At 43.5% G+C, this 20,167-nt stretch overlaps 5 protein-coding genes across 5 annotated transcripts; 3 read left to right on the top strand and 2 right to left on the bottom strand.

Annotated features, from left to right (window-relative positions):
• Window positions 1-2,134: 2,134 nt before the first annotated feature.
• On the top strand, window positions 2,135-3,457 carry PHALS_09310 (phox domain-containing partial; the record flags this gene model as incomplete). The annotated part of the gene is made up of 2 exons (XM_024724785.1): window positions 2,135-2,567; window positions 2,661-3,457. 2 exons carry the CDS (start codon window positions 2,135-2,137, stop codon window positions 3,455-3,457), a joined length of 1,230 nt encoding a protein of 409 aa, XP_024575627.1.
• A 2,531-nt stretch (window positions 3,458-5,988) lies between these two features.
• On the top strand, window positions 5,989-7,452 carry PHALS_09309 (glutamate-rich wd repeat-containing protein 1; the record flags this gene model as incomplete). The annotated part of the gene is made up of 1 exon (XM_024724784.1): window positions 5,989-7,452. One exon carries the CDS (start codon window positions 5,989-5,991, stop codon window positions 7,450-7,452), a length of 1,464 nt encoding a protein of 487 aa, XP_024575626.1.
• Window positions 7,453-9,979: 2,527 nt separating this feature from the next.
• PHALS_09308 (uncharacterized protein) lies at window positions 9,980-10,229 on the bottom strand (the record flags this gene model as incomplete). The annotated part of the gene is made up of 2 exons (XM_024724783.1): window positions 9,980-10,100; window positions 10,165-10,229. The coding sequence occupies 2 exons, from the start codon at window positions 10,227-10,229 to the stop codon at window positions 9,980-9,982; spliced, it is 186 nt and encodes a 61-aa protein (XP_024575625.1).
• Window positions 10,230-17,482: 7,253 nt separating this feature from the next.
• Window positions 17,483-17,777, bottom strand: PHALS_09307 (uncharacterized protein; the record flags this gene model as incomplete). The annotated part of the gene is made up of 2 exons (XM_024724782.1): window positions 17,483-17,563; window positions 17,661-17,777. The coding sequence occupies 2 exons, from the start codon at window positions 17,775-17,777 to the stop codon at window positions 17,483-17,485; spliced, it is 198 nt and encodes a 65-aa protein (XP_024575624.1).
• A 2,052-nt stretch (window positions 17,778-19,829) lies between these two features.
• Window positions 19,830-20,079, top strand: PHALS_09306 (uncharacterized protein; the record flags this gene model as incomplete). The annotated part of the gene is made up of 2 exons (XM_024724780.1): window positions 19,830-19,952; window positions 20,005-20,079. The coding sequence occupies 2 exons, from the start codon at window positions 19,830-19,832 to the stop codon at window positions 20,077-20,079; spliced, it is 198 nt and encodes a 65-aa protein (XP_024575623.1).
• Window positions 20,080-20,167: the final 88 nt, after the last annotated feature.

Genomic DNA, 20,167 nt, shown 5'->3' with positions numbered 1-20,167 from the left:
GAAAGGTCGGTGACCTAACTTACGCTTCCTCAAAGCACAAAGCTACGGCAGCCCCGCTGCAGATACGGCCCTGGGCCTCAAGGGTGCCTCAAACCACACCATATGATGGCGTAGCTTAGGAAGCGCAACCCAAACGTAGCTTGGGTCAGTGTATGTTACAGATCGATACTCTCGGAGAGAGTCTACGTGCTGGTTTAACACATTGAGTCTACTGAAGTCAGCTATGGGAGGGTGATTATATGTCGGCATTGCTCGATGAGAAAGAGGTGCCCGGTCTCATGTGAATTGGATGCTGAATTTGTGTACCAACCTTGGTGTAACCACAATCTGGTAAGACAGACGGTATACATACCCCTTCCTAATTATCATGAGAGCTCGAGGTCTCGCCTCGGCAAGATTGCTCTGGCGTCGTAGCCACTGCTAACTTGGCGTACCTTTTTTCCCATCTCTTTGCGAAAAGAGCTACACAGTCCACTTCTTGATAGCGTGCAGAGTCTAGCCTTTTCCTGAATCGAAAATTGACCAGAAGCTGCACCAAAAGGGTCGTCATGGCTGCTAACAGCAAGAGCGAAGGTGACGAGTTTCCATCTCCATTTCACGTCGCGCGTTGCACTTCGTAAATTTAAGCACTAAATGGTAGGCGTGTAAGGGATCTGCTATGGCATGAGGAGCAGCTTTTAATATATTAATCACACAATTACAACATGATTAACCTAAAAAATCGATGCAAGTCTTGCCTCATACGAGACAACGATCGGCTCGCTGAATCAGGCCTAGCTCATTTGTGATGAGCTAAATGTTGTCATGAGTTCCGCAGAGGGGTGTCATAGTACTTTCTGTTCCAAGGAACGAGCATGGAGTCCACAATAGAGGCGGCGGAGTAAAGATATTGCCTCTATCTCACAGGTCTCCCTGCGGTATTGTCTCTTGTTGAGGATAGAGGTGTCAAGTCGGGACTCGGAGAGTCATCTTGACCGCTTTAATCAGCAAACGCCTCGGCCTTTCCATCAGTTTTGGCTTTAAGGTCGTCGACGGCATGTTCCACTTCTTCTATAGAGACGCGTTGGTCGACTCGACCATATGTGTCCCAGAAGTTTGTTTTTACATCTGTGGAGCAAATGATGCTACCAGTACTAACGATGTATCGTTCTCCACGCACCCTTTTCTTATACTTGATTATCTTCCAACTCGCAAACTACTATGAAAATCGAACCCTCCAATCGCCTATAGAGTCGACCTAACTGACTCGGCGCCATTACCATTGGCGAGATGTGTACTTTATCAGCACCGTGTGCTATCGGCATCTACAACATTCATTAATCCTTCGATCATTGGCGTCTATAGAATACAAGTAAATGAAACTACTAATGCATGAATACTTGCTTCACAAATGTAATCCATGATACAATCTTTATAGCACTGGTGACACAAAAACGTCATTACGGTTATTCCATTACAGTGTCCATCACATTTATATGCATGCGACAAAACAAGGTTTATCGAACATACAAACGAATTTGTCCTGTTGGCTACAAAGCATCACTTTTGGAACTGCATACATTAGCTCAATTTCTACACTCGACATACAGGTAGGCGACATCCAAAAGACCAGGGGTGTTCGTTGTTGCGTTTCTTAGAGGGTCTTCAAATGGCGGATATATATATACCTTAGCAAAACCCATACATAAACTTTATAATTAAAATCGTGATGTTGTCATTATTGGGGGACATGGAGTGACTATAATTTTTATAATCTGATGTGGTATTATTTGTATGAGACGTATCATTGATACGGTATCAATCAATATATTATGTCTTGATAAACAATAAAGCACTTTAGTCACCTCAAATTGAAGACGCCCAAGTCTTTCCATAAAAAGCAAGTATTTACCCCGAAAGGTCCTCTCCGGCTCAACCCGCAGGTTTTTTGATAACGAGCTCCCTTGGTGGTGCCTCAAAGTCTCATTATTTACATCGCCATCCTAAACATTGTGATCGGTCTATGCACTTGCTGGATAGATTGGAACAAAGTCATTTTTCGCTGTCAAGAAAAGCGAGTGATAAACAGCCGGAGCAGCATCATTGGACAAGCCATCTATCTATACGAGTCGCTTAGCAAGAACTTTCACAGTAAATGACTGACTTAGATGAAGTTGTTGAGGAGCATCTTCATCAATCTGACGACTCTTCGAGCGACGGTGATGCTGAAGAAACTGTTGACGTCTTTGGCACATCAGAGGATAATCTACAGTCACTCACGGTGCAGTCGCTACCTTACGTCAAATGCCGTGACAGCGCGAGTGCTGTGTTCGGCTTTGATACGGCGGAACGCCGCCGCATTTCGTTAATGCCGAGTGTTACATCCGACTCAGCCAACTCGCCACTTGAGCATGCAGACAAATTTCCGATGTCGCTTTCATACTCGGTGCCGTCTGTCACAGTAGTCACAAATACGCCGCGTGGCCAACCTGCGGTGGACGTTATCGCCACGTACATGAACACGTGTGACCAGCGCTCTGTAAAGTCGGAGCTAATGCGCGCTCACGCACACTTTGCGTCCCCAAGAGGTACAGCTCAATTGTCCACTTGATCGTAAAATAATGTTGTGCGTGTTTAGCTGATCTGTCGTTATGACGTCGATGTGTGTTGTGTTGTTGCAGGTGGCGGAAAAAGTGGTCCGACGTCGCGCATCCGCTCGTCTTCTATGATGAGCAAAGATGGCAGCGCCGAGTGGGGTTGGTTTGCAGACATCGACTCGAGCAGCGAGAGCTGGGGAGGTGACGGCTCCATCCATTCTTTACGTCGCCGACTTAGTGCTGACTTGGGCCTTATCGATATGGGCAATGTTCACGTCTTGGGTGATGAACAAACCAATACACGCATTACTGCAGCACACAAGACATTTGCAGTAGTCTCAGAGGGTAACAGCAAAGTTGTTCCTGCGACGGTATCGATCCCCAAGTTTCGCATCGTTCAATCCCGCTCCGGTGCCGATCGCCATGCACAGTATTTGATCACATTAATGCTCGGCAAAGAGCTATATGCAGACTGGCGCCGATATTCAGAATTCGGAGAGCTGGTTAAGACGTTAGATGAAAAACGCTATACGCGGACACAAGAAGCCTGGGCAGGAATTGAAACGCGTTGGTTTAATCGGCTAGAGCCGTCATATTTGCACCAGAAATGCATAACACTCGAGAATTTTATGCGTGAGCTTATGTACGAATCGAATGAGCCAACTGTGCTGATCAACTTTCTTGGCGGCTACCTTGGTAAAGTAAACGCTCGGCCAATGGACCCTATAGCTTATCGACCAGCTGCGCAACTACCGAAGGAACTTCGTCCACCACAGCCACAGCATGAGCGAGAACTTTTTGAGAAAATGTGGGCTGAAAATTTTAAACGATCGCACGTGGACTACTCAGATAATTTGGTGACAAGCCAAACTGCCAACTAGAATTGGGTATAGGATGGGGAGGTGTATGAGCTCCGCTGTTTTATTATTGACTGAATGTGCCCATCGAGGCGCGCATTGGAAAATAACTCAGATTCCGTGATCAACTTTTAAAGCTTAGGCGAACAACAAACTGGATAATTTACATGTCATTTTAAATCTGCTCATCTTGGTGTTGGGACTTTGGCCACACTGGTTCATAATCAGGAATGTCACCAGCATCAGATACTACCAGCCGCAGCTCGACACCATTTCTCAAGCAACGCACAGATCATTCTTGAAGTCTCAATACGCAGGAAAGAAAGTAAATTACGAAAAGCACCAACTTCCGATACAATTTTTAACAGTTTTATATGATTGATGTAACGAAGAAGTAAAGTAGATGCAGTTAAGCGAAGAATACTCCTTGATAAAGCCTAAAAGAATTTACTTTTATAGGCAAAGGCATCTTTGAGTAGCAAATCAAAAACGATGGAGAGATATTAAGCAGGTAAATCGTTGCGCAACATGAGCAATGTGTCAAAAAACATGGTGAGATCGACCAAGATGGCACTCGGGCATTTTATAGAAGTGACCAAAAGAGTGAAATCGACTGTCACTCTAACAATGACATCCTTACAGTATGGCCCATCGAGTGGTAGTCCAAACGCACTCGAGAGCTGCAAATAAGCACAGCAAGAAATTTTTTTGATGAATGCTCGAAATATCGATAAATCGAGATCAGCAACTTGAATAAGATACCTTCAGCAGGCATACTAGCTCAAAGTCGTATTAGCGACGGTGTACTACGCGAAGTATGTGATGCATTGAGAGCATTCATAAGTGAGCCGCTGCTGGTTCATGTGTTTTTTGAATTTGTTGATAATCTCACTACTCAGTGAACAGATCAGATTGAATCTATACAAAACATGGTGATCGTTACAATCATGAGCGTCACAAACGTAAAAGTGGCGTTTCCAGAGGATCGAAAAGTGATGATGCCGTCTTCGTAAATTATGTCACATTTCAAAAATAGGCAATAGTCATCTTTTTATCAAATTTTACGATTTGATGTATACGCTTTAATTTTTCTCTCGCAACATTGTTGATGCAGCGTTCATTCCCGTATCCCGTGTGAGTGCCGCCCGCCATTCGTTCTATGTCAATGTATTTGAATGCAGATTAGCACTTTCCATTCACTCCGAATTCCGTCCATACGCTTTTGAGAAGACGTCAGTCAGTAGGACACATGACAGCAATGAAATGGACGTTTAACACTTAACGCATTTTTATTTTTACCCATTATGCTTTCGGATATATATATCAGCCGTCCTGTTAATAGCATCTAGTAATTAATCATCTTGAATAGATAAAAAATCGAAGATTCATATACGTAAAGCATAAGTCCGCGTCTATAATAAGAAATGCATAAAAACACACTTACAAAGCCACACAAATTATCGCCATTAACGATTCCAAATATCATTTCTTAACGAATATGTAGAATGTATTCAATCTCAATAAAATGAATGTTATGTCATCGCAACTATGCCAAAAAATCCAAATTTTTATTTAGGAAATCACTCATTGATTAATAAGTCGAATAAATCCCGAAAAATCACTAGCGGATTGCGATTTGCTACACTCACACTGGTTCTAGTATAGAACGTAAGGTTGGTGACCTAAGCATAGCCTCCTTTGAGCAAAGAGCTACGGCAGCCTCGCTGCAGGCCATGATAAATGTCAGTTCACATTTCCTCTTCTCTCAGGTAAATCAACGGCTCGCAGGAAGCGAGCAACACGCGGTGAAGCGCTTTAACTGGTTCAAGTCATCTTCGGTTAATGTGTGTACACGGGCGGGCAATTTACAACTTTAACGATTGTCAGTCGCCATCAAGATGATTTGACATCTTAACTCCAGAACCTATACATCCAGCCTTATTTACCTCACGAATAGAAAAATGTCATCATCAATACTGATTTTTGGTATTATGAATATTCACAGCAACAAGTAAAACATGGATTTCGTAATTGTACCATATCGTGAATATTAAAATTGAGCGTAATGTGTAAGGATGAATTACGCATGATTATTTACTCAGCCGTTTAAAATATATAAATATAAACAACATTTCATTTTGTGAAATTATCAAAACAATTTGAGGGAATTAATTCTAAAATTGAACATCTAATTGCAGTGTCGAAGTGAAACCTGGATACATGACTTATGATATATTTAATCAGAGTCCAAACAATCCTGCTTGCGTACATAAGGCAATGCTTTAAAGTAGGGGGTAAGTAGAAGGCACATACTGCTTCATTCTGGACGGCTGACACGATGATATATATATCTTAATTTGTATTTCATATTCTTAGCTGGGTAATCGAGAACAAACATCTAATTTGGTTGGATTGTTCTCAAATTTGGTAGACATTTTTACAGATATTATAATTTTTGGTCGTAAAAGCAGGTGCACAAAAAATGTAGGCTTATTAGTAGTAGTACTATTGGCTTTTCACAAACATTGTTGATTGGTGTTCCTTCATCTCGAGCCATGGACCAGCAGAGGAAACGAGCTGTTGCGAATTTATCGGGCGACTCTAAGCGCCACACTGCGCAAAAGCGCGATGGTGCGATGGGACTAGTATTCGAAGATCCGTTTGGCGACGACATGGAAGATGAGGAAATGGTCACTAGCGACGGAGACGAAGCGACTATGGATGGCGATGCTGCTATCACTGACAAGGATATTGATATGGACGACGATGAGCAAGTCGATTCAAAGATGAAGAAGGTATTTATGCCCGGCGTGGACAAATTGCAGGAAGATGAGATGCTCGATTATGACAGCAGCGCTTACGATATGTACTATGCTTTGACAGCCGAGTGGCCAGCACTTAGTATTGATGTCGTGCGTGATAGCCTTGGAGCAGTGCGATCACGGTTTCCCATGACAATATTTATGGTAGCTGGCACGCAAGCATCTAACCCCGATGACAATCAAGTCACTGTCATGAAGATGTCGGAACTATACAAGACGAAGAACAACGATGCCTCAGACTCGGAGGACGATGGTAAAGACGATGAGGACGAAACAGATGGTGATCCAGTACTTGAAACACGATCCATTCCGCATTCTGGTGGTGTGAACCGCATCCGCTGCATGCCGCAGGTGCCGAATATTGTGGCTACGTGGTCTGATCGCAAGAAGGTGCATCTTTGGGACATTTCAAAGCAGCTCGAGTCACTGGATGGAAAGGTTGGTGGTCCGTTGCCGACCAAACAAATGCCTGTGTACTCTTTCACAGGTCATACCGACGAAGGATTCGCCATGGACTGGTCACCAGTAGAAGCCGGCCGTCTAGTTACAGGCGATTGCAGCAAATTTATTTACCTATGGGCCAGCTCAGACGGTGGGTGGAGTATTGACAAGGTGCCTTTCGTGAGACACAAAAGCTCAGTGGAGGATTTGCAGTGGAGTCCGACGGAGGCGTCTGTGTTTGCTTCATGCTCGTCAGACCGTTCTGTTCGGATTTGGGATGTCCGCCGAAAAGCTGGCAGTATGCTGGATATAACTGCTCACGACGACGACGTCAACGTAATTACGTGGAATCGCAACGTTGCCTACTTGCTTGCTTCTGGCTCGGATGACGGCTCATTTAAGATCTGGGATCTTCGAAACTTTAAAGCAGACAATCCGGTGGCACACTTTCGATACCATACAGCACCAATCACATCCATTGAGTGGCATCCGACCGACGAATCGGTGCTTGCTGTGTCAGGAGCCGATAACCAGATCTCGGTCTGGGATATGTCTGTTGAAGAAGATGCCGAGGCCGCTGTGACCGTTCAGGGAGAGAAAGACAACCGGAAGCTTGATCTTCCGCCACAGCTGCTGTTCATACACCAGGGTCAAACCGACATTAAGGAGCTGCATTTCCACCCGCAATGCCCAGGTGTTCTTATGAGCACGGCTGGCGACGGCTATAATGTTTTTAAGCCCGCTAATATTTCATAATTAAAGTCTGTCCTTTAGTTTTTCTTACGATGCTTTCAAATGGTAATTTTTTTGTATTACCTAACACTTTCGAAAATATTAAGAAATAAAGTAACGTTTTAAGCCATCTGTTTGATTAGTTCAAGCCGAGGCCCGCCATGCGGGCAATAGGTGCGTGGTTGGTTCGGTATCAGCCGATGTTCCAGCTCACTAGTATGGCCGGTGCTGTCGTTCAGGATTTATGTTTTTGCTTTGATTGTAATGTTAAACTCATGTTCGAAATGATAGTGTGCTTCATCCTGCATGCGTTAGCCTTACCCTCACTGCGTTAGGTTTTCTATTTAAACGAGTGGCATCTTCTCTGAATGGGTAGCTTTGCTACCAACTACTGTCAATTGACAAAAACGTTGCGCGAAAGTATACGCGACGACTGTGGCATTTCATGACCAGATTTAATTTGTGGAGAGCATGATGTCAAGAAGACTTATAGATAATATGGCTGATGTGCACATAATCTTTCCCGATGGGGTGTTTTTCGCGTGTGCGGTAAGGTGACGTGCACTGCTGCTGTCCGAAATTTGGGTAAACAATAACATATTCAAATCGAAGAGAGACGGCGAGATGGTAAACTTTACTCACAGTGAATTTTGGCTCTCCCGTCATTACATTTGCTTGTAAGGAAGACTTATACCCTGGTGTAATAAGACAATTTTAAAGTAAGGCTGACGTTAGAATGTTTGCACCACAAATTAAATTAGATGATGAATTAAACGATGGATACTACAATATTGTAAATGCGACGGATTCCTCATTATGCTTGGTGCACAGTTCCCGGCCTCATAATTTGGTTGTATTGAAAAAACAAATATAATTACATTTATTTTCGTTTTTCGCGTGCAACGTGGGTGGCGTCTTATCTATCAATTATAGGGCCTACAGACCTTCCAGCAAATTTGGAGATTAATTCCGGTATGATATTTTTCACTTAATCTGATGTTGTTGCTTTATTCAGGTATGCCCACTAGGTATGGGTACATTTAATCTAGGCCAAAACGTGATATTTTCACTGCAAAAGCGGGTCCTATTTTTAGTGTAATCTGAATCGTACTATTTTATTACAAGCCGCCGCAACGGTGGAGATCATGTCTAGAAGACGCTGCACAGCGGTTAATAACATTTGTTTGTACAGTTTAGCTATTCGCTATTATGGCCATAACTTCTTTTACGATTCGAATGAGTTGCATGGCGTAGTGTTGTTTTAACGGTGCTTTTAGCCTCTTTTGCACATTTTTTTTTTCAAATTGCTTAGATTATTTTATACTCTATTATTATAGACTCGTACATAATGATGTGACTGTAAAATCATTATCTATCTAAATACATACTATATCGCTGAAATGCAGTCACATTTATTACTGAACTAACTATACCTAGTTATCATTTTTTTGCTAATGAGCTGTAGAATATTCTGATTATACCCCACAGAACACTACGCATGCTAATTTTGTTAGTAGTTTTACGAATGTGGCTAACATACGTAAGTACATCAAGGCTTGTAGTCTGACAACCGTAACGTTTCGAGTGAGTTGTGTGGCTTAACGAGCTCAATCTGTTATTATATTGCGTTAGAGTTCAGCATTACTACAAAAAAAAGAATAGTACCAACGACAAATATACTATTCTATCAAACATCAGTTCTCATTAAGTAGTATAGTAGTAATGGGATAGCATTGAATAGTATAGCATAGCAAATAAAAAATATAATTACCAAGTATACGTCATACAATTTTTCCGACTTCAAGATATGGCATCCAAAGCAGGAATTTACGAGGTTTTAGGCTCAAATTTATTACAACCTAGGATTCACATTATTATTTTACGGAAATGTATCAGCAGTGTGGCAACCATTGACTCAAAATGAGTGTTCAGTTTATTTGCATATGAAAGCAGAATAGATTTCAACTTTGGCGCAAACTCCGATAGCGTTTTTTTCTATTCGTTTTTCTTTCTATCTGATGTAGCGGTATAATAACTTTGCATATGTGACAAAAAAGGTCTTCACTTCCGTACACCTGAGCACTACGCCTTTTAAACGTTAGATTGCGAGTAGCACGTACAGTGAGCAATATGCCTATGTCTTTTTGATATAAAGTTCTCTAAGAAGTCAAGATTCATATATATATGCAGAATCGTCCAAACCTCTCAAAACCATTTTGAAAAGCCCAATCACTTTTATACAGAAGACCGCGAGATGATAGGAGACCATGTGCCATGGACGTCTTGATACGATGTTGAAGTAAATCGTATAATATTTTCCACTTTAATGAGTACCCTTAGAATTGAAGTTGTGGATGCAGTACCTATCGAAATTCTCAGATAAAAATCCAAAGGTCAGGGACGTGACGCCTGGTGGAGAGCCTGCCTAGTGTCTTCCTTAACTTCGACTGTGGTAGATCTCGAGCCCACGTTCAGTCATGTGAATACACGTGAGTAAATAAATCTACAGTAATGATCGAATAAATCAACTTATGCCGAATTCGAGCCGTTGTTACGACTGAGAACCGACCGAAGTTGCTCGCCGCGCTGGTGTGAGTCTCATACACCCCAAGCGCACGGGACTTACCTTACACCTAGAGGAAAACGACTGCAAGAAAGTCACTGCGCGAGAGCTGTATCAAACACGTGTAGTAATATTCCGTGCATTTTGCACAGATGAAGATTTGGCTGACAAACGCGCAGGGGCTACCAGCAGCGAACTCAAAGCCTCTCAGATAACTAACGCGGTTAATGCGCTCCATTATATTTAGAGTAGTACTAAATACTATTTCTTATGATCAAACCATCTTTACACCGCCCAGCTAGCAGTGCACTATTTAGAGTTTCGTTATACCGATGTTTCAAGTGTGATGTGAATTTCATACTACCGTACCGCTTGTTATTAATTTAGTTGAACAATGTAAGTAAGGGTTAAGTTCACAACAATAAAGTGCCTACCCTAAAAGTTTAAGTTTTATCAATGATAAATCAGTACATTTTTCGATCTACAGATTAGGTAGAAAATTATTTACAACTATCGTATTGTATTGTGCACTTACACATTAAACGCTTATTTCTATGTATCAAATCCAATAATGTACAAGTGTACAGAATTCGCATTGCACTTTTGTAATTGTGACTATTCAAAGGTATCGAAATATCGGTTTGATGATGGGACTCAGTATTGGATAGGAAAGGTCAGTAGTTCATGTAGGCTGCTGGCCGCGTGGCGAGTAATACATGGTAAGCCGATTGATCTAGCACATGTCTGAAAAGATTTGATATCACCCGTCAATAGTATAGCAAACGAAGTATTACGATGCATTATCGTCACTTGACTCTCCTCCTAATCGAAGCATAAAACCCGAACTCAGCGCTTTTGTTTAAGCAGAGTTTTTGAGTCAAAGCTTCCAATGCGAAAAACGTATGGCAACCCCATTGCACCTCGATGCACTTGTAGTCAATTTCAAGGCCGAATTGAGATAAGTCTGTAATCTATGTGAGGATGGGACATGCATGATCGAGTCTTTGCCTCCAGGACAGCTAGATACGCTTAAAAAAGCTTGGCTAGACCCGAGAATTGACGACCAAAAGGCCGTGAGGAAATGCTCGTCTCGAGGCGTTTATCAGCTATGAAAATGCGCTATTAAATCGGACAACGGTGGAAAAAAAGATGGTACCCACCGGGAGGCTGCTGATGTTGAGCGATCAACCATTAAAAACCGGAGCAAAGAAATTCTCTTGATTTGGAAAATGAAAGTTGAGATGGCCTTGAATCCGACTGTATTCCAAACAGAGAAACAGTGCGCTGTGCTTGCCTTTTGAAGCTTGGTGTCCGCGCGCGAGAATGCAAATTAATGTTCAGCCCCACTGTGGAAGTGGCTCTACCAGCTTGCAAAAATCTAATGCAATAAATTGCGCGGTGTATGCTCTGCATATCCAGGTTTATACACTCGTAAGGGGAGGCGGCAATAACTAGTGGGTTATGAACAAGAGTTAAGAAACTTATCTCCGCGATGATGTCAGGGAGCGGTCATGGTTTAAATATCTTCATGGAGGGTCTTCGAACGAACGTAAATCGCACCAAGACTATCTTTCGTTTTTGAAAACACAGTATGTGTTGCATCAAATACGGAGATCAACATCCATGCCGCTAGAGAGGGATTGTAAGCTCTATGAGAGCGCCAAAAGGGATTGATTCTGAGCAGGAAGAAAGTGATTTCTTAGCCACTGAGTAGATTTGCGGTGCCCGCAAATGTCTCATCTGTGGTTGTATGAAACATTTGCGCCTTGCGTGTTCCCTTAGCCCGTTGCTGAGAGACACGAAGATCTGAATTCCCCCGCAAGGTCAAAAAGATGATAGACACTCATTCCAAATGTTTCCTTACTTAATCGGGTGTCTTAAACAGAACGTGTGTTTTTTGCAAAATGTTGCGGGGATTGTCCGGTCGCATTCGGCAGCCCGGCGTCAGCTGAAAAAAGAGCGGCCCTCTATATCTTGTGGGGGATTTTGCTTTACGATGGCAAGCCGTAAAGGGAGCGAATTTATTAAATAGAATTATGCACTCAGCCCAAGTTGTTTTCTTAGCATTTACAAATGAGGCCTAATGTATTTAGGAGCGTTATACAATGAAAAAGCGTGATTGTTGCTAACATTATACAAAACGCAAAGGCACTGAACATGCCAAATTCGGATAGAAACATCCGTGCGTGTTGCGATTAAAACAATTTCAAGATTCGGATGAACCTCCTTAGGCATCTGAAAAACATTGCAGAGTGGAATAACTCATATCCTAGATCTGAATTTGAGTCGCGATTTCATATTAAGTATGACGTCACCTGAGCGCGTTTAGCCATCGACTGGCTATTAACTCAAAAGAGTTAGATGTTATGCCCTTCAAAACTGTGTAGCTGAAGAGCTTTGGATAGGAGATATATTGCAAATATCTTGCTCAGTTCCTTAAGCAGAGCTTGGAAGGCGTAAGTGATAAAGTGGCGTGTACCCCAAAGTGAATATTCGATGGCCCATCCAATAAAGCTCTAATTTGATGTTGCCTGTGCCCGAGCCAGATAAGAGTAAGAGCAACTGTACTTCGCAATAGTATGTTGCAGAACTGGGGTGTTGAAGAAAGAACATAAGACACAATGTAACGGGGATTGTCCGTCCGTGTACGCCAACTGACTATGGAATGCATAGGTAAACTGACATGCCCCACGACATGTTGCTCGCTTCCAGCGGGCCGTTGACTTCTCTTAAAATAAGGAAAGGTGAAATGACATTTATTTTCTTAGCCAATAGGCTTGAAACCTCTCTAAGTGTCTCCTCTTTTAGCACACCACCACTGAAGGGGATATACAACTATAAAGGGTGTACAGTAAATGTTAGACACACAAAGTATGTGGTTTACACAACATATGTAATGGCACCTGGCCCATCACACCGCCCCACCACTCAAAAGTGAATTAACCCAAACTTTGAATTTCCTTCAATTCTTCTTCAAATTCTTCGTCATGCTCTGTCTAACTCTCCCTGGAGTGACAGTCTATACGCTTGATCTACATGGTATCTTCGTCACCATCAAACTTAGATAATATTCTAATTCCACGTTATCCAGCCCATTTGCGCTATCGTGATCTTGATCGTCAAGATGAGACGTGGTCGATTTCGGCGAACTATTTTGTCGAATAAGTGCTTTACTGATGACTCGAATCGCGTATTTTCTTGCCATCGGACAGATTATTCGAGCTGTAGTTGGACCGCGAAGCCTCACATATTTACCATACGTCCAGCGATCAAATCTGGATCTTATTTACTCGAATCTGGGCATGAATAAATGTGACCGAATCCGTAGGTATCCCCCCGTCTGCAAAGCACGAATACCGCTGCAGACTTGTCAAAGGTACGCGAGATGCGCTTTCGCTATGCGCATTTGACAGTAAATAATCCGGTTCACTTTGATATCAAGGTTGCTCGTCAGTCCATTTCACGACGAGCGGAACAGAGGGAGAAGAGGAAAGGACAGCTTCCCCAAGCGGATTCTGTCTTCGGACTCGCATCGAACGCGCGAACGATACAGGGACAGTCGTGATGTATAAAAGGACTTGGCTCTCACGTATTCTCGTTCGCTATATTTTCGGCCAATCACCAAGAGCTTCTTCCGACCGCGGATATTCCTTCCCCTACAATGTTCTCGACGTGGTAGTACTGATTTCCTTGTTGGTCTAAAAGAGGGGGAGGGGCACTCGGAGCGAGCGTCCCTCTGCATCTCATGTGGCTGGTTCACAGTCTTCGTCCGCTTTGAAGTTGCGGTCGACGAAGGTTGAGAAGCTCCTCTCGCTGATTAACATCGGCTGATCGAGGTGATAGATCGGGTGTCGTCGATGCTATAGCGCCTGACAAACAATCGGCAGGTCTTTTGCTAAGTTCGCGATTCCGCATTGCGCCGTGGGATTTAGACTGGGATGCAATCGAGAACTGAATCCATCCATGAAGCTGGCTCTGGAAGCTCTCACTCCTGCTGCGGACGCATCCGATGATGATGCGGGGATCCTGCAAAGGGACCACTCTCTGCTCCGGTCACTCCCGATTATTCTTGTCATTTGAGACGATGCTGAGGCGATGATGCCAAGGGGATAAGCCTTCAACCTTCATTTCGAATCCGTGGCTCTGAAGTCACATTCATATACCCCTGCATCACATTCAGGCTGTAAATTGCTTCGTCGCAATGGTAGGGCTTGAGGATCCCTATGTAACGCTGGATGTGTCCTTAGCCAGCTTGACAGGTCTATCGTGCGCGCATTTTCATGGCATGATGCTACTCGGAATATATTCATAAGGTGAGGTATTAGCTTCAAACTTCTGAAGCTTGACACCGCATCGTCTGATAGGTTTTTGGTACTAAGTGGCTCATAATCCCCAACCTTCCAAAGCATTTCGCCTTGACGACCTCGTCTATCTGCGCATTTCTTTTGCAGATCTTGCGCATCCGCCGTTGCGTCTCGCACCCCTGTGGTCACATCCACACGACTCAAGATAATGAGCTCAGGGCGTTATTGTACTAGGTCTTCATATTTGCATCATTGATTGTATCAGTTTGAGAGGCAGCATTTGCCGAGCTTCTCCCATACTAACATTAGAGATGCCACCCATCGCACAAAGCGGTATTTGCGAGTGTCACAAGCCCTTCATCAAAATGGCGTAGATCCAGTATATGAATGAACTGGACTGTTTACAGCAAACTCAAACAAAGGTAACAACGAACTCCATTCTACGGGACTTTCCGCACAGAGCTTTTCAACACATCACTGACCACTTAGCTGCACGTTCTGTTTGCCCTCGGTCTCCGAATTAACTGCTGTGGACATACCCAAGAAGTGCCGAGTACTCAAACAATTCCTTTCAGCCACTTGTCAATCGTGTATTATGATCAAAGGCGATGGTGTCTGGTAACCCGTGCGTAATAAATGAGCATTTAGCGGAAACTTCGACATCGATGGAATCGCTACATGGAGCGATGCGAACCACCTGGCTGAGTCAGTAGGCAATGATGAGATTTAATGTGACCATCAGCACTCTCGGATAAGCCAAAGATAATTCGAGACCGACTTACTTCCACCGGTTAGTAGGATCAGGGAGACTCTTCAGCGGTAGCTATGTGTGCTGTGCGCTCTTCACGCGCTGACAGACATCACATGTCTTTATGTATTGTGCAACACGCTTGTACAATGGGGCCACCAAAATGCGGCTCTGAGAGACTGGTAGATCTTCCAACGGCTAAAGTAACTGGACATCGACGTGACATGCGCCTCGTACACTATCTTGTACTTCAAGTCATCAGCGTGGGAAACCACAATTCGTGGCCCGTCGTCATGCGCAACTTCATAGTAAATGAAGCCATCCTTTCATGCATAAAGATACAACTTTGATTTCAAGCGACCAGGAAGCTTGCACAAGGATTTCTATATCACTCAATGACAGTACTCTGATGGTCAGATCACACTGCTCATTCTATGTTCGACGTATCATATCAAATACGTCGCTTTCGATACAGCTGAAATAAGCTAGCTCATAATCAGGACGACGGGACAATGCGTCTACCAGCAAGATCTGTTTTTTTCGCTTGTACGCGACCGTGAAGTTGTATTCTGCAAAGATTGACAACCAGCGAGCCATTCGCTGTGACAAGTAAGGTGACTGAGCTGCATAACACAAGCTTGCGTGTTCAGTGTAGACGACAAACGGAGTTGAACCCAAGAGGTGAACAAGAAACTTTTCCAGACCATACTTCATTGCTAAAAGACGCTTGTCGTGGACAGGACGCTTCTTTTCTGCTGGCTTCTGCTGTCACAATTGAAACGACACGACACAACTGTGTCCTTCTCAGTCGTTTTGTAATAGTGCACAGCCTATTGCAAACTCAGAAGCATCAAGCACCACCTATAAGGTTTCGTACTGTCTGGTAGAGCAAGTAATTGTGCTTTCATCTAGCTGCTCGTGATGAATGCTTCTTCACGAGCGGATGACCGCTCCCATGGTACGAACTTCTTCAGCAAGCTTGATAGCGGCCGTACTATTTCCGCGTAGTGACGCAAGAAGCGATGGTGGTAATTGGAGAAACGAATCCATTTCCTCATATTCTTTTGAGTTCGTGGCATTGCCACTGCACGATTGCTTTGACCTTGTCAGGGTCTGCACGAACACGTGTTCACTTACATAATAACAACCGGGGACCGGTGCTTTGCTAGCCATTTTGCATGATTCGCTTGCAGAAAACGTTCACGCATACATTCTAGCACCGCACGAAGGTGCCTCAAGTGTATTTCTTCGGCAGATCTGTCATTCTCGTCCCTTGAGCGAGCGAAAAAATATCGTCAAAGCATGTTTGTGTGAAGCATCGCAGTGGTGGAAACAGATGTGAGACCAATCGATTGAGCGTTGCTGGGGCACTGAATAGTCCCTGTGGCATCACAAGCCACTCCCGTAATATACAGGATGGTGTTCTAGTAGCTGTAAGATATATATACTCCTCCCTGATCGATATTTGGTAATATCCATCGACCAAATCAAGTACACTAAATCGTGTTTAGCCGGACATACGGTGGATGATGACATCAGCTTTTGCTTGAGAATCGTCTGCAACCTGTAGGCGTGAACGATACGTCATTTACCATTTTGTTCATGCACACAAACGTCGGTTCGCGCTGAGAGGGCGTGTTCTCCATCACCAACCCAGTGGCTTGCTTTTAGGCGAAAAATCCATCGATGTATTCACTTTATTCACGCGACAGTAGCCACTATCGAAGCACTGCATGCTTTGAGCCAGGTTTACGATCAGTTTCATGCTGAACTCCATGTTCAGGTTGAAGACCATATTGCAGATTCGCACTAAGCGCGTCGTCCGTATATTCCATAACAAGTGAAGAACTCATCGTAAGTGACTTCCTCGAGCTGCACTAGCTTTTCCATCGTCGGCAACGGTGCCAAAAGAGCATCTGTTAGCTTCACTAACGGTCGTTGCATCCACAATACGTGGACCAGCATATTCGCATGCTATATTTCCATCATGGGGAAAAGTACGCTGGACTGCCTCATTTACAGACTCAATCGCATCCAGAGCGTACCGCGATCATCACATTTCGTTGCCTCCTTCACATGTGTGTGCTCGACCACACAACGGGTGGAAGCATCTTCTTCGTGGTCAGCTGTACCCACTCGATTACACATGATGTGTGGACAACATATTTTGTGCGTTTGACATTAATTGGACACCCTGTATCGTTATAAAAGCCAATGGCTATAATAATAAATGTCACTTCAACTTTATCCTCTTAACGTGAGCCAACGGCACGCTGGAAGCGAGCAACACGCGGTGAGGCGTGTCAGTTGACCGAAGCCTTTCTCAGAGAATGTGTGTACACGGAAGGACGATTCCCAATATATCTTGGACGCGAAGAAGCTTATCTCCATTTTGGGAGCTCGTTTGCACCACTGTTTCTTATCTCAAGGTACGCTGTATTATATCACCGAAGCCCTCGTTACATTTTCCTCGTATAGACCTGTGGACGAGGCGCACGATACCCCGTTGGGTGGCCACTTCTGACAAGAGAATACATACAGCTGAGCGGCACTATATACAACAGCTCGAACTGTATAGAATCACGTATCCTGCAGACTCTACTTTTTAGTGTCTCACCCCCTCATTCACATCACAACTTGTACGGCTCGGTGAGATGCAACCACGAGCTCCTTCAAATATTGACGAGCGCAAACATTTATTTCGGGCCATGAATAACGTATCTGTGACTTTCATCGTGAGGACAGTCACCGGTCTTTAGTACCTTTCGTTATAATAGAAATAGACGGCGTCATAACAAACAGACCAACTTGTAGACCTTAAGTGAAAATTCTACGTTGATGTTTACCGAACGGTACGACACCCAAACGCGTCTTTGCTTCCTTGGTAAGAAAAATGAACGAGGGTTAGCTATTCAATAATTTCGATGCACGCGTTCATTGCAAGAAAGTATTTATAGAAATGTCTTGGAGTCATTGTCCTGACACAAATCACGTTCAGCTGATCGAGCGTTTGTATGAGCGCTGTGTTTGCAGGTATCCTTTACGCGTTAGGACTAAATTGATGAGGTCTGATTTGGGACTGCAAGAAAACAGTAACAGCATACGCGTACCACTTTAAACATATGCGCATCGTGTCGATGAATTAGATATGCGCTATCTGATAATGATGCAGTACCAAAAACTTGCTCCCACATAATACAGGCAACTTTCGGACTAAAGACAGCACCGTCACAGCTCAACACAGCATACAAAACTAATGTGCTAGCATATTGATTTGGTCATTTCATTCTTTTTGTGCGTACATCTTTCAACGAGCATTCGGGGTTACATACAGAACTTTGTGAGCAGAACTGCCAAATTCGACATTTACAAAACGCCATTAGTCTGATACAGAGAATAAGGCTTGATTCGACGTGACTGTACAACCTTTCTTTTCAATTTGTTCGCTTACCAGTAGAATGCATACTATTTGTTATGACATACAAAAGGATATAGGAAGGGCAGAGGTAGAAGTGATGTGCGCTTAGGTGTGCAAATGCAGAAGTGAGTGTATTAATGTTAGGCGCGCTACCACACCATAAACTAAACCTCATTTAAAGCTACTAACCCATCCTAAGGTAACACTTTAATTCAGTCTTTGCGCGAACCTAAAATTCGTACACACTTTACTATGCAGTCTTAATCATTAAGGTTGAGCATGCACTAACCATCCTTAGTGGGAATTAAACTCACAAGTTTCAGTTCATCGTCACGATGCCAAACCACTTGAGCCAGTCACAATAACTTACGAGTTAGTGTAAGATATTCACAGCATTATTAACACATAGTTCACGGCACTAGGCCTAGCTCGAAGTTTGAGTGACAATAATGTCAATAATGTAAGGTCTACGTACACCAATACACAGCATCCACCGCAGTACCATAACCGTCTACCAAAGCAAGCCCCTCGTTCAATGTGTCTTTGTAAGCGATTGCGCTGTAGTGAATGCTCCACGAGCACCCGATATGCCGAATTCTCTTTTTCCGAAGTCGCACTTAATAATACCTAATCTTACGAGAAAAATTATTTTTCAAGTGCGATTGTCCTAACATGCCCACAATACTTTACAAAAGGTCGAGCATGACTCGTAATGCGCTCCGAGAATTAAGTAAATAAGAACCTTTAAGTTTTGGCCCAACACCCTCTCTTCTGAAAAGAGACATATGACTTAACCATTTTTCAAGGCTTTAACTACCCTCCGCCTCTTCGTGCACATTGTTCATGTTCCTCAGTGAATGGTGTCAAAACGCCTGTAAGAAATACACGGCAACGCCCAGCTCGTAAGCAATAATCTCAACCCAAGTTAAGCTGGATGACATACCCGCATACAAGCGCACGAGTCGCAACGAATGATGTGGACTCAATCAAGTCGTGACGAGCAACCAATTAATCAATAATTGGCAGAGTCCTAACACACCCACGCGTAAAGAGGACCCGCTTATATAGCGAGAAGAAAAGCATACAAAAATCATTCTGAGAGTAGCAGCATTTGGGTATATCCGCCTTATCATGAGGACCGCACATCTGATTGTAAATGCTTGCGAAGATACTGAAGAGTATCTGCTCACTTCGCGAACTGAATGAAGAAGGCATCTAGCCTGAGTTGACGCATAGAATAACGAACTATATTAAGTGGAGCCGACGTTTCACTGGAACGTCGTTTAATGCTTAAATTTGCATAGTATACAGCACGATATGGAAATGAACCTAAGAACTCACTAACATACTTTCGTGCTGTCAACAGCCATGTTGATCTCAATGAGTATGATGTTAAGTATATCTACCCGGGCTACAGCTTTGAATACAGGCCTGACTCCACTAGCTGATGAGAAACGTCTTGTGCTACGCATATCAACATCTTCTCTTTGGGTATAAGAGCAGAGCAGAAGGTGCACCGAATCAAAGGCGGCAAATTTGACAGGACCTTCTTGTCGATATGGGACCCAAAATTCTCATCAAATCTAGTTTGGAGAATATTGTTTTAACTGCACCATGAACTAGTTACAGCCTCGGTGAGCCCGCCAAATCACAAATTGTTCCAATTATGTGAGCCGAGCATGTTAGAAGAACGGCTTTCAGCACAT

This window comes from Plasmopara halstedii (assembly GCF_900000015.1).
Source record: "Plasmopara halstedii genome assembly, contig: Scaffold_410, whole genome shotgun sequence".
NCBI lineage: Eukaryota > Oomycota > Peronosporomycetes > Peronosporales > Peronosporaceae > Plasmopara > Plasmopara halstedii.
This window is presented reverse-complemented; position numbering and strand designations above follow the sequence as displayed.